This window comes from Hyaena hyaena, unplaced genomic scaffold (assembly GCF_003009895.1).
Source record: "Hyaena hyaena isolate Hyena2069 unplaced genomic scaffold, ASM300989v1 scaffold_155, whole genome shotgun sequence".
Taxonomy (NCBI): domain Eukaryota; kingdom Metazoa; phylum Chordata; class Mammalia; order Carnivora; family Hyaenidae; genus Hyaena; species Hyaena hyaena.
This window is the reverse complement of record NW_024080787.1, coordinates 2,063,525-2,077,447: the sequence shown is the minus strand read 5'-3', so window position 1 is coordinate 2,077,447 and position 13,923 is coordinate 2,063,525. Positions and strand designations below refer to the sequence as shown.

The following is a 13,923-nucleotide window of genomic DNA, read 5'->3' as shown; positions in this document are numbered from 1 at the left end:
CTGAACCACCCAGGCGCCCTTCCTTGTGATTTTAAGTTTATGTATCAAATTGTTAGTGGGGATGGTAAGGACCGAAGGTGCAGTTTTACATCCTGTGTGCAGAGGGGACCTGTTCTGAGACGGGAGATGATAAGGGAGATAGAGTTCCTTTCCCCACAGTTCCGCCAGTGCCCCAGGAAAGCCGTGTTAGTGCCACAGGGGAAGGCACGGGCTCTGTGCAAAACACCTTCACTCATATTAGCAAGACACTGATGACAGCCTGCTGCCCTCAGATAAGAGAGTGGCTGAGAGAACCGTGCTGTGGCCACAGTGCCTCACAGCAGCCAGAGCCATATGCTCAGCACAACTGAGACTTCTCAGTTACCAGTGAGGGAAAGAAAGCAGATTGCAAGCAGGCACAGGGTGGGAGACTGTCTATGAACAGTTTGAAAGCACATCACTGGGTGCTGCATATTATCTGGGGACACATACATATTTAGGAATGACAATTACTGCATTCAGCGTGGGCCCACCTAGAGGGGGAGGAGCGGGGGGCTTCACTGCATCGTGATGTTTTATTACCTTGTCTGGGTTGTGCATGCTCTGTGTGTGTGATGTGATTTACTTTGCCTCTTCAAAAACATTTTTTTAATGTTTTATTTATTTTTGAGAGAGAGAGAGACAGAGTACGAGCGGAGGAGGGTCAGAGAGAGAGGGAGACACAGAATCCCAGTCAGGCTCCAAGCTATGAGCTATCAGCACAGAGCCCGATGCGGGGCTCGAACCCACAAACTGAGAGATAATGACCTGAGCTAAAGTCTGATGCTTAATGTACTGAGCCATCCAGGCACCCCTACTTTGCCTGTTCATATGTGTATGAAATATTTGTAATCTAAAACACAGGTAGGTAAAAATACCATAAAGCGTGAAGTGCTAGATGAGAAATCAAAGACAAAGGCAGCCGGCTATAAGCCAGGCTTTACAGTGGGCTTGGTGGGGGTTTCAGACCCTGCTCCCACCTAGTGACAGACCAGAACAGAGAGAGGGGAAATCCCTGCAAGGCAAGAAGTGTCTTTGAGGCCCCAGATAGTAGAGCCTGTGTGTCAGAATCATTCCAGTGCCGCCCGTCTGTCTTGAAGGTTGTTTGTACAGGATGACTGTTTGGAAAATACTGTGTTTCCTTATACCTTCCAGTAGAGTAAGATCTCTTTTTTTTAATGTTCAAAAAGCCAGTTTTACTTTCTTATTTGTCCATTGGAACGGCTTGATCTGAGACTGACACTCGCGCGTTGCTATGTAGAAATGAATCTGCCCTGTAACTCCCAGAGCCTGGGGTCATGTTCTGCTTTGGCAAAAGTATCTGCTCTCCCTCAGTACTGTGCTTATCAGCACAGAAGCAGTGTAGGGCTCGCCGGGACCTGTGCCCAGGCTGCTGAGACAGGGTCTGTTGTGTAGTCTCGAGGAGGACTTCTCCACACGTGACCACATCTCTCCTGCTTGGACCACAGGTGCAGAAAAGCCCCGTGTTTCGGAGGGACGGTGCAGACATCCACTCCGACCTCTTCATTTCCATAGCTCAGGCTCTTCTTGGGGGGACAGCCAGAGCGCAAGGCCTGTATGAGACCATTAACGTGACGGTAAGAGGCTTAGGACGTGGTTGCCACTCTTGTCCTTCATTGCCCTTTTTTTTTCCCTCTCTCTGAACCGGCTGAGAAGTGGCTAGAACCTGTGAATGAGCGGCATGTGGGAGACTCAGCGATGAGGTCTGGGGGAGGCAGAGGAACGTTAGGCCACTCCCTGGGTGTGAATCACAGACTGTAGACCCTGATGAAGGAATCACCAGTGAAGGCAGGCCCTGGGTCGCATCCGCGTCTCTGCTGGCATCAGGGAGCAGCCCCAGCCCTGTGCGCCTGTGTTGGCTTTGCGCCCTCCCAGGTCGCGCTCTCCGTGCTCCCTCCTTCCTCCTTGTGGGCTGCCCGAACTGCCTGCTCCCACGTGCTTGTCCTGGGCTCTGCTCCAGGCGGACCCCGGGTTACCAGTTTCCATGTGGTTGTCTAGAAACCTGAATGGGAGTTCTTTCCAAGGAGTAAGCCTGTGCACTGAAATGTTTCCATGTGAGCAACTGGAGGCCAAGGAAAACCACAGATTTCCTTTCTTGTTAGATCCCCCCCGGGATTCAGACAGACCAGAAGATTCGGATGAGTGGGAAAGGCATCCCCCGGATTAACAGCTACGGCTATGGAGATCACTACATTCACATCAAGATAAGAGTTCCAAAGTGCGTGCCCACGTAACCATGGTGAGGTCCGCCCGATCTCTGCATTTTCCTCACCCAGCAGGACCCAGTTTTGAGGGCTTTTTACCTGCCAGGCCTTAGGCTGATCCAGACTGCCTGGCCCGCTGTGGCTCTGCTGCTGTAAGCACTGAGGCTCATGCAGGTTATTTCTCTCTTACAGTCAGGTGTGTCCTGCCCAAGTTCTCCATCTGCAAAGTAGGCATCATAAAAAGTTGACTTCATTAGTTGCTGGAAAATTGAGTAATACATAAGGAACATTAACCATAGCTGCTATTGTTGATTTTATCATTACTGCCCTCAGGGCACTGGGTGTCTGGTGGGAGAGGCAGATCTGTCACTGGATCATGGCGCATGCCGTCTGTGTCCTTTGGGAGAAAGGTTTTGAGTGGAGTGCTGTGGGATCTGGGACAGGCATGACTGACTCCACTGGGGACGGGGAAGCTTTCTGGCACTCCTTTTTCATTTTTATTTTTTTATTGTTTAAAAATTTTTTTTTTATTAATTTCTGAGAGAGAGATAGAGACAGCGTGAACAGGGGAGGGTCAGAGAGAGAGGGAGACACAGAATCCAAAGACAGGCTCCAGGCTCTGAGCTGTCAGCACAGCCCGACGCGGGGCTTGAACCCACAAACCATGAGATAATGACCTGAGCCAAAGTTGGACGCTTAACCAACTGAGCAATCCAGGCGCCCCCTTGCACTCCTTTTTTTTTTAAAAAGAAATTTTTTTAGGTTTATTTATATTTGAGAGACAGTGAGAGGTAGAGCACAAGTGGGAGAGAGGCAGAGAGAGAGGGAGACACAGAATCGGAAGCAGGCTCCAGGCTCTGAGCTGCCAGCACAGAATTCTATGCTGGGCTCGAACTCAAGAACTGTGAGCTCATGACCTGAGCCGAAGTTGGATGCTTAACTGACTGAGCCACCCAGGTGACCCTGGCACTCCTTTTTTTTAATTAAAAAATTTTTATTTTGAGAGAGAGAGAATGAGAAGGGCAGGGGCAGAGAGAGGCGGACAGAGGATCTGAAATGGGCTTGCGCTGACAGCAGAGAGCCTGACATAGGTCTCAGACCTATGAGCTGTGAGGTCAAATGACTTGAACCGAAATCGGACACTTAACCTGTTGAACCACTTAGGTGTCCCCTGGTGCTCCTTTTAATTAGTTAACTTTCTACATAAAACACTTATAAGAGCCCCCTCCCCCCTCGCTTTTTAAAGTAAACTATTTAGTAACATGGCAGGTGTTATTTATCTATTTATTTATTTTTTGATATATATTTTTGCTTCTATGGTTTATTGTCAAGTTGGCTTCTGTATAACACCCAGTGCTCTTCCCAACGAGTGCCCTCCTCCATGCTCATCACCCCCCTCTCTCCCACCCCGAACAGCCCTCAATTTGTTCTCCGTATTCAAGAGTCCCTCATGGTTTGCCTCCCTCCCTCTCCCCAACTAATTTTTTCCCCCTTCTCCTCTCCCATGGTCCTCCATTAAGTTTCTCCTGCTCCACTTATGAGTGAAAATATACAGTATCTGTCCTCTGCCTGACTTACTTTACTGCTAACACCCTCGAGTTCCATCCACCTTGCTACAAATGGCCAGATTTCATTCTTTCTCATTGACATGGCAGGTGTTTAAAAACAACTTAAGGTATTTTAGAAGGTTTTCTTCTTCTTTTAAAAAAATTTTTTTTTTTTTTTTTTTTTTTTTTAATCACAGTGCCTGGGGGGCTCAGTCAGTTGACCATCCAGCTCTTGATTTTGGCTCAGGTCATGATCTCATGATTCATGAGATTGAGCCCCTCATCAGGTTCTGTGCTGACAGTGTGGGATTCTCTCTCTGTCTTTCTGTACATGCATGTACATGTGTACTTTCTCTCAAAATAAATACTTAAAAAATTAAAAATTTTTATTATCAAAGTATAATTGACATACAGTGTTGCATTAGTTTCACGTGTACAGCATAACGATTCAACAGTTTGGTACGTTATGCAGTGTTCAACATGATCAGTGTAATTCAGGTTTTCTTCATTGAAGCTTTGAGGGTGCTGCTCTTGGGGTCAGGGTGGGGGCTCCTGCCTTGTTGTGTCCCCACGTTTCCCACATGCTCACGTGGAAACTGGCCGAGCTCATCATTTAAAGGGCTGCTCAGAGGAAACACTCTCTGTGTTTGGTGCACAGGAGACTGACAAGTCGGCAGCAGAGCCTGATGCTGAGCTACGCTGAGGATGAGACTGAGGTGGAGGGGACAGTGAATGGCGTCACCAGTACAAGCGCTGGTAAGGCGGCAACCACGCGGAAGGCCTCTCAGTCCTTGGGGGGTGCACGGTTCAGAAGCACGTTGGGGTCTGCCCTTGTGGGGAGCATGACAGAGGGGCGCTGTGAGCCAGGAGCGGCCTCGTGCTGGCCGCTCGGACTTGCCCCGTGTGTGCGGAGGTGAGAGAGTGCCTGCTCGCCTCCTGCTGGAGGGCAGCCGTGTGTCTGCGAGAGCTGTTCTTCTGAGTTCTATCCGTGGTTCTGCCACTCGCCCTGTGACCTTGAGCACATCCCTATGTGAGACTCCTCGTTACAGCTTAAGGAGAAGGCGTATTGGAAGGCTTTATGCAATCCTGACCCAGAACGCCTCCCCAAGATTTCAGAGTGTCCTGTAAACAACAGCTACCGCAGCCGTAAAAGAAAGCAGTCCCGTGACCACAAACCTGCCTGTTCACAGCATGTCTAACTTTGATTTCGTCTGGCAGTGAACAGATGCCGCATTTTCCCTGAGCTCAGATGCCAGGCTCTATCTGTAGAGTGTTTTTAAATACTAGCTATTTAATACCGAAATGCCGGCAAGCAGAGGCTTCGGTGATGGCTGCCTTGGCCTAACCGCCTCTTCCCGTGGGAAGTGGGGGCCCTGCAGAGGAGATGCTGGTCCTCCGCTGGTGGGGACTCTAGCCAAGGTCAGGGCGGGCTGTGTGATGAACTGGCCTCAGCTGCACAGGTTTCCTCCTCATTACATCATTCTGCTTGTGTGGGTCCTGGGTGCCCCTCCCGTGTCCTCAGAGCCTGGACGGCAACAGAGAGTATGTGGTCACTCGGAGCAGGTGATGGCAGCTGGGGGTGGGTTTCAGTGGAGAGGGAGGGCTTGGTCTTGGAGCCCAGAGCTGGAGGTCCCAGCAGCAACTGCCTTTGCATGAACTTTGCTGGGCTCCTGTGGCATCCAGGGGCCAAGTCATCTGTGACAAAGCAGCCCCCACAAAGCCTGTCTAGAGCCTGACCAAACATGGAATGGTTTGGTACCTAGCTTTTTCTTACATTCTTGTTATAGCACTTGCACTGAAAAGTGGAAATAGCTGTTGCACGTAATTGTAGTTGTGCTGCTCCAGCGTCTTCCTGAATTGCGAATGTTCCCAGTCACCTGGCATGGGAGATTTTCCTCCTCTCCCAGCTGCGGGGGTGCTTGAGGTCGGCCCTGTGAGCCCTGGGTGATGATGCGGGCCTTGTTCACTATATTAGAACGTTGGTGTGTTTTAAAACTCTTTTTTGGTGGCTTGAATTGGGAATTGATCAAACAGCTTAGGAGTGCCCTTTGAACCCTCGTGATGTCCATGGTTCCTTGTCCTCGTAGCTAGTTCACTCTGCCCTCATCCAGCCTGGATTTATTGGGAACCTCTGGTGTGCCAGACACTTTGCCACTTCTTCCTTTTAAATTTTTATTGACATAATTTTGTTGAGTATAGTTTACCTTTGATGCATGCATTGAGTGCATTTCTGAAAAGTTGTTTGTAAAGTGCAGTAGGTTTGCCGAATTATTTTTTCCCTACTCACTTTCATTGTCATTTCAGAGTTGTGTTCTAGTGGGAGATTTGGCTCCCAGACATAATTTTTTTAATGTATTTATTTTTGAGAGAGCGCGGGGGAGGGGCAGAGAGAGGAGGAGACCTAGAATCCGAAGCAGGCTCCATGCTCTGACCCATCAGCCCAGAGCCCGATGCGGGTCTTGAACTCAAAAACTGCCAGATCGTGACCTGAGCCAAAGTCACTTAACCTACTGACCACCCAAGTGCCCCAGACATAATTTTTTAAATAGCATTTAAGAATCTTAGAATTGGCTTCAAAGAATCCTGCCCAGACATGGTTAAATTTCATTATACTGTGAAGGCAGCTACTTTTGCCATCTGCATGTGAACATGTGACAGTATTTATAATTCCCATTTCCTGACACTTCACTAACAGTGGGTTGTATTTATTTAAGTAGAGTCTGAATCTCTTATTTCAAGCATTTAACAAAACTTAAGCTGAAGTTATATTAGAAGCAGTTATGTTCAGGTATCATTACTTCGTGGGATAAAGTGTCACTCAGATCACTTTTTAACAGCCTGCAAATACTCATGAGTCAGGGAGCCCTCAGAAACTGACAAGAGCCATCAGGTAGAAAACTGATTCCTGGGCATCTGTGTTTTCATTAGGGGAAAGGGCACCTGAAGGGCATTTGGAATACAGTTAATAGGAAACTGACCCAAAATGTTTGAGGGATTTAATATCCCTTGCTTATTTTTGGTCCCTAATACAGCTGTTGAAAACCTTAACAGCTGACCCTTGCTTCTTCTCCAGACCATGAATCAGAAAGACACCGTGTGCTTAGGGACTCTTAGTCCTCAGGGCTGAGCAAAAAGACACAGGGAGTCGGGAAACTGTTACTGCGAGACTGAGTTAAAGATCGTGTGGCTCATTGTTTGTGTTTCTGGGTCCTCTTGGTGACAACACAAACATATGTGTACCTGGAAGTGTAGAAACCAGTTCCTGAGCTCCTTATTTGGGAATCCCACCTGCCGTTTCTCCTCTCTGACATAGTTGGCAGTGTTGACCTTTACACAGGGTGGTGGCAGGAGGAAGATGAAGGAAAAGACAAAGTTTTAGTAGAACGAGAGGTACTTTGCTGGCTCAGCCCATGCATGTAGACGGCTCGGGGAGTCAGGCTGTGAGTATAGGCCTGCCCCTCCCCCTCTAGGGCACCCCAGTCCTCAGCTCCTGGAATCCTCTCGGCCTGTTTCTTCAAACATATGTTCCTGTAGCATTTTTACATGCCAGGAAGTGATGCACAGAGAGAGCCCTGCCTTCATCCAGTTTATAGATAACGGGAGAAGACAGCAAGCCTTAAGACCCAGATACATGCTGGACCCTTCTCATAACACTTGGAGTTTGTGCAGATGGAAAAAACATTTTGGCCCAGAAACGTGGCCCATATTCCTGGGACTTTTCCCCTGGGATCACCATGTAAACAGCTATCAGGAAGCTCTTAAGTTGGAATCCCTGCCTGTTAAGCTGTCATGCTTCTCCTTCGAATCCCCAGCACCTTGCATGGCGCCTGGCACAGGGCTCACAGGAAATGTTGGTGGAGTTTATTTGTACTCATTTTTCTCTCCGTCGGCTGGGAGGTGCTCTGAGGGATGGGAGTACGAGCTCTTTGCAGGAAAGAAGAGACCTGTGGCCTCGGGCTGGCCCTCTGTGTTAACTGAGCAGCCTTTCTGACTGTGGTCACCTTCTGAAGGTGTAGACTAGAAATGGTCGTGTAGTGCTCATTCAGCTGGAGTGGGCATTTCTTCTTTATTCTAAAGGCACAAGTCACATGCTGGCTGTATTTAAATAAGCTTGGGATGCCAAGCACCCTTGTTTATATCCTGTCCTGAGACCAGAAGGCACCTGAGTGTCCAGGACATCTGTAAGGACCGGTCCCTCCTCCAGCCCTAGGCTAGAAAAACAATGTATTTATAGACTTTATCATCTATGTGCGTAGTTTATTCCTGGTTCAGAATTTTAGATTTAGTGCTTATAGCCTTTGATGTCCCTGCCAGTAAACCTTATTCCTGAAGGAGTCCTTTTATCCAAATTTAAAATAAAGATAAGGGGCATCTGGGTGGCTTAGTCAGTTAAGCGTCCAACTTCTGCTCATGTCATGATCTTACGGTCTGTGGATTCGAGCCCCGCATCGGGCTCTGTGCTGAATGTTTGCTCGGAGCCTGGAGCCTGCTTCAGATTCTGTATCTCCCTCTCTCTCTGCCCCTCCTCTGCTTGCACTCTGTCTCACTCTGTATCTCAAAAATAAGTAAATGTAGGGGAACCTGGGTGGCTCAGTCGGTTAAGTGTCTGACTTCGGCTCAGGTCATGATCTCACAGTTCATGGGTTCGAACCCCGTATTGGGCTCTGTGCTGACAGCTTGTTCAGAGCCTGGAGCCTGCTTCGGATTCTGTCTCCCTCTCTCTGTGACCCTTCCCTGCTCACGCTTCTCTCTCTCTCTCTCTCTCTCTCTTTCAGAAATAAACAAAACATTAAAAATAAATGTAAAAAAAAATTTTTTTTTTAAATAAAATAGAGATAAGACCAAGTTCCTGGTGGTAGGAGGTGGTCTGGGTGTGTCTGTGTTTTGTTGTCTTATTTTGTTGTTGTGAATCATTAATCTGTTGACTGGGTGTTTATTCTGGGGCCTTTGGCCATTGTGGCTCAAATACCTGTGGTCATGGGCATCACTGTTTCCCACCTTCCGGGTGACGAGGACAGCAGAGTTGGGGGAGGAGGGTGATGGCAGTCAGAGTGTTTCTGTGCCCCGTTGTGACTGGTAGTTGACAGCTTTATTTCAGATGTCAGATGAGGCAAGGCCCCGCTCTGCTGTTATTAGCTATAGAGGCTTGGGCAAATTACTTCAGCTCTCTAGCCCTCAGCCTTATCACCTGTAAGTTGGAAATGATAGCAGCCTGTATTTCATAGGGTTCTTAGAGGATTAAATGAGATCACGTAGGTAAAGCGTTTGACATGGTACTTGGCATGTGTTAAAAGCTCAGACGCATGCACACTCACAAAAGTCTGCCATCCCCAGAGCAAGGATGCAATGGAATTCAGTCAGTACTTGCCTCTCCTGTGTCCCAGGAGGCCCAGGAATGATGGGAAATTTCGTTTGCAGGTTGCTTTGTGTGAGGAGGCTCTTTGTTACTTAAGCCATTATGTCAGAACGGGGGACATGGAGGACTAAGGGAAGGCACACATGGCTTTGCAACCTGTGGCGGTGGGCACCTCTCACGGGGGTCTGCTGTGCTGACTCTGCAGTGCCCAGATCCCCCGCTGGTGAACCCTGGGAGTTGGGGATCACCCAGCCACCTTGACTTTAGCTCAGACCTTGGTTAGCACGTCCTTGTTTGGGGCCACTGCTCTATCTCAAGATGTTTCTGAGCTCTAAGAGTATGCCAGGTCCACGGGACTGTCCAGGGGTCTGTACCCAGGGTGACCCCACCCACCCCTGCTCGGGTTCTGGTGCCCAGAGCTTTGGGCCTCTCACTGATGAAGGCATTTTTTTTTTTTTTAATTTATAAAAAAATGCTTATTTGTGTTTGAGAGAGACAGAGTGTGAACAGGAGAGAAACAGAGAGAGGGGGAGACACGCAATCCCAAGGAGGCTCCAGGCTCTCAGCACAGAGCCTGATGTGGGGCTTAAACTCACGAACCGCGAGACCATGACCCGAGCCGAAGTTGGACGCTTCACTGACTGAGCACCCCCGGCGCCCTCCTCTGATGATAGCATCTTAGATTGAGATCTTGGGAACCGTGACCCTTTTTCACTGTGCTATGCACTATACTTGGCATACACAACCTAGCGTGTTAGAAACGCGCCCTGTGACCAAAATGCTGAGTACAGTGGCTCATGGCAGAAGCTGGTCCTGCCTGCCTAGTGGCAGATCTTGAAAAGGACGAATTTATGCAGCAGAGTTGACCTCCGTAGTCTCAGCTTTGGGCCCTGAAGAAACAGCCAAGCAGCTTCCCTTTTTCTGGAGCATTTAGAGTCACATGCCCTTGATCAGGAGTTTGCCCATATATATATAGGGCGCCCCACGGCTCTTGTTACAAAAAAGTGCACATATTGTGGGATTCCACGAGGCAGCGAGTACCCTCCCTAGGTGTCCCAGAGACGCTGGGTGTGCACATATGGAGCATGGAAGCTGGTCACTTGGTCTTGGCACATGTTCTTTACCTGTGTATAATCAATGACATGGTTGTTAAGAGCTTGGGCTCTGGCCCTGACTACTTAAGTTTGAACTCTGTTCTCCCCACCATCTACTGGCTCTGAGACCTTGGGCAAACTATCTAATCTCTCTGTGCATTTGTGGGTTTTGTTGTTGTTTTGGTTTTCAATCTGTGAAATTTGTGTGTAACGGATTGAATGAGCTCCCATGGGATCTGCGTGGTCTGACCTGGAAAGCATATGGCACTTGGCAGTTGTTACAGTTGTTCACGTGGAGTTAGCTGGTCATTGTCCTTCTCTCTGTCTTGTTTCCCTGTTGTGGGTCAGTGACTCGAGGAGCAGTTGGGATACACTAAAGCACAGAGTGGCCCTTTTGCTTCAGTCATCTAACAGGCGAGGCTGCCCTGGCCAACCTGGGAGCTGCGCCCTCCCCTCTCGGGGTGGTACTTGGTGGCTTCTTGAGTGGCAAGTCCCTGCCTGGGTGGCCAGGTGTGGGCAGGCGGGGCCAGGGATGGGACTCCTGGAGGTGGCGCCCTTGACCCCAGTTCTTTCTGCTGTTTGTGCCCAGGTGGCAGGACCATGGATAGCTCCGCAGGAGGCAAGGCTAGGCCTGAGGCTGGGGAGGACAAGGAGGGATTCCTTTCCAAACTTAAGAAAATGTTTACCTCCTGATATCCCAGCCGAGGTAGGAAAACCCTGAGGTTTCTTCCCCCTTTGTTTCCCTCTGTGAACTAATCCCTGTTTTCCCTCACCTTAACCAAGATCATACCCCCATCTACCTGCTCCCAGGCTTGGAAGAGGTGCCAGTCTAGGTATGGCATACCTGGCTCCACTCAGAGCCAGGCCTCCTGGCCTGTGGAGAGGCCCGAGTCCAGGCAGGGTGGCGGCATTGGCCAGCAGTGCCGGGTGGAACCAGACTGCAACGGCTGCCCTTCTGCCGTGTCCACTTCCTGGAGAGGTTGCACCGGGGCGGGGGCGGGGGCTGCCTCACAGCCCTCCTTCCACCAGCTTCCAGCAGTTCTGTGTCCCACAGTGGTGGGAACCAAGCTGCCCACGGTCACAGAGGGTGAGTCACAGCAGAGCCAGGCCTAGAATTCAGACTCCCCCCAACCTCCTGGCAAGTCATCTACCCTGCCTGGGAGGCGCAGGGCTCCGTAAACCTCGGGGGGCTGCCGGGAGTCGTGCTCGCTCACTGTGGGGTTTCGGGACTCGCTCTGCTCTTGTTCTGGTCCCTGGTGGCTGGGACTTCTGGTGCAGCTCCTTCCCAGAGATGACAGAAGCTCACCCGCAAGGCATCTTCCTCCTGTGATGCTAGTGAAACGTAACCATTTGTGTCTTGGCTCAGGAAAACGGTCCACTGGGAACTAGGCTGGGAGCAGCAGCCCATCTTTGTGGCCAGGGCGCTGGAAGGATTCCGGAACAGCAACACCACGTCCCTGCCTACGGAGGCTCCGGACCACCTTGCAACGGCAGAATCACATGACGACAAACCTCTCCATGGACTGGTCACAGGGGACAGCCCCTGGGCAGTAGGGCATGGTGCCCATAAGGGATCTAGAAGTTTCCTGTCCATGGGTAGGTAACTTGGCCTCTTCTAGCTCAGGCAAAGTAAAACAACTGGACATTTCTGGCAGAGCTAAAACTCTAATTTGGAATCAGAAGTGGTGGAGATATTAGTTAAAGGATTAAAGGCCATGCTTACAGCTTAAAAATGAAGCCTTAAGCTGCACCAAGTCATGAAGTGATTAATTTTCCTCTCAGCAAACCTCCGGGAGGTTCTGGAATGAGTCTTTCCTGCCAGGTTGTCTTTTTGAGGAACCTGGGGCTTTCACACCTCTGCCCCTCAGCCAGGACACCCTGTGCTCTTGTTGGAGTTTGTTTCACGTCCCAAAGATCCCAAGCAGCTGGTACGTAGGCCCCTGGGGGGCCTGGGAAGGCATGTACCAAGGGGCTCCCCGGAGATGCCATTCCTGACCATATGGGCCGAGATCTTTATCAGGACGGGTAGTCCCTCCTTCCACCCCATGTGGGGTGGCCTCTCGTTCCTGACTGTTGAGTTCTGTTGTCCTGAGCCAGGCGTTAAGGGGGACTCCTGCCCTTCTGCTCAACCCGTTGGTCACAGCTATAGCCCAGGGCCAACTAACGGCCTGTCACCCCAGGGCCCTGCCCATCTGTCTGCCAGAGGCTTGGTTCTTAGCACTCATACTGCTGACATCTGTTTTCAGAAGTCTGTGTGAATTACTCAGTGCTGAGAACTGCTGTCATCTGTATAAATGTTTGCTCAGAAAAGGAAAGCCCAGTCTGAGAGGTTGAAGGTTTCACTCTCCAGCCAGAGTAAAACACACTGTCCCCAGTCTCAGCCTGTAACGCGTACGGGCTCCACATCCTTCCAGATCCTCCCACTGGTAAGACAGGCTAATAGAGAAGACTCACGAATGGTTTCCTTTTTGTTTTACATCATAATTTACTAAAATAAAGCATCTATTACTGTGATCTAAGAATGTAAAATGATTCTGTATCCATGTAAATAAGATTACTGCAAAAAGATATTTAAAGCATAAATGTGGTCATTTCTTCTTTCAAAGAGTTCAAACCACTTTTCACAGGGGGCTCAGCAGTGGGATTGCTGATGTTCATCTATGCATGCGAGCCATCCCACATCACCACTGGCCTTCCTGGGGCTGCCCCGGTCCCCGGTCCATGTGAGAGCACACACGCACTGACGGTCGCATGGTGCTCTGACGAGTGCTGATCCTCCAAGGGTCCCAGTGCGGGGAGTTTGCCATGAGACTGTGCTGATTTGATTGAATGTTCTAGAATTCTCAGCGTGTAACTTTTTCTTTGGGGGCCCACGAGAAGATGTGCAGTGTTGGCCTGCTTAGGTCCCTGCATGTCACTGTCTTCCTCACTAGATTTTTTTTCCCCTCCTGCATTATTTTCAGAGGAATGTTGATACTTTTTTTGCATTAAAGTTTTTGCTCATTGTAGTTTAACTGGTCTGGGCTCGAAGCAGAGGCTGACCCACAGAAACCCTGATGGCTACACAGCTGGAATGGCCCTAAGCACATAGCTCAGACCCATCCCAGGGTTTCAGGCTGTGAGAGCACTTCCTGTGAAGTGCTGGGTGAAGAGGTTGGGGAAGACCTCGTGGGCACAAAGAGGCTCCATGGTGACTTCATGCCAGCATCAGACACTCTCCATTCGCCAGAATGAGCTGGGCACAGTCCTAGATCCCGGGTACAGCCATGGGGACCTGGGCAGTCTCGTGACATTTTAAGTTTTGTTCCTGAAGAAGTCCAGCCAAGTCCCATTCATGTCCTGTCCTTTGTTTGTTTGTTTGTTTTTTTAATGAGTGATGGATTTTTTTTTTTAATATTTTTTATTTATTTCTAGGAGAGAGAGACAGTGTGAGCAGGGGAGGGTCAGAGACAGAGGGAGACACAAACTCTGAAACTGGCTCCAGGCTCTGAGCTGGCAGTCAGCACAGAGCCCGACGCGGGGCTCGAACCCACGAACCGCGAGATCATGACCCAAGTGAAAGTCAGACGCTTAACCGACTAAGCCACCCAGGCGCCCAAAGTGTGGCCAGCTGCGTTGGCCGGGAATCGAACCCGGGTCAACTGCTTGGAAGGCAGCTATGCTCACCACAATACCACCAACGC

General features: G+C 49.8%; 1 protein-coding gene and 1 non-coding gene across 3 annotated transcripts in view; one reads left to right on the top strand and one right to left on the bottom strand.

Moving 5' to 3' along the window:
• The window catches only part of DNAJA3 (DnaJ heat shock protein family (Hsp40) member A3), a 30,567-nt gene extending 17,744 nt beyond the window's left edge, over window positions 1-12,823 (top strand). The window contains exons 8-12 of one of the 2 annotated variants that reach the window (XM_039239321.1): window positions 1,488-1,616; window positions 2,142-2,257; window positions 4,449-4,546; window positions 10,830-10,946; window positions 11,607-12,823. In XM_039239321.1, coding sequence (XP_039095252.1) covers window positions 1,488-1,616; window positions 2,142-2,257; window positions 4,449-4,546; window positions 10,830-10,933 — 447 coding nt within the window. In that variant the 3' untranslated portion in view covers window positions 10,934-10,946; window positions 11,607-12,823. The remainder of the gene's footprint in view (window positions 1-1,487; window positions 1,617-2,141; window positions 2,258-4,448; window positions 4,547-10,829; window positions 10,947-11,606) is intronic. The other variant, XM_039239322.1, reaches the window with a different exon arrangement.
• Window positions 12,824-13,851: 1,028 nt separating this feature from the next.
• TRNAG-UCC lies at window positions 13,852-13,923 on the bottom strand. Its single transcript has one exon. It is a non-coding gene; the product is annotated as a tRNA-Gly (tRNA).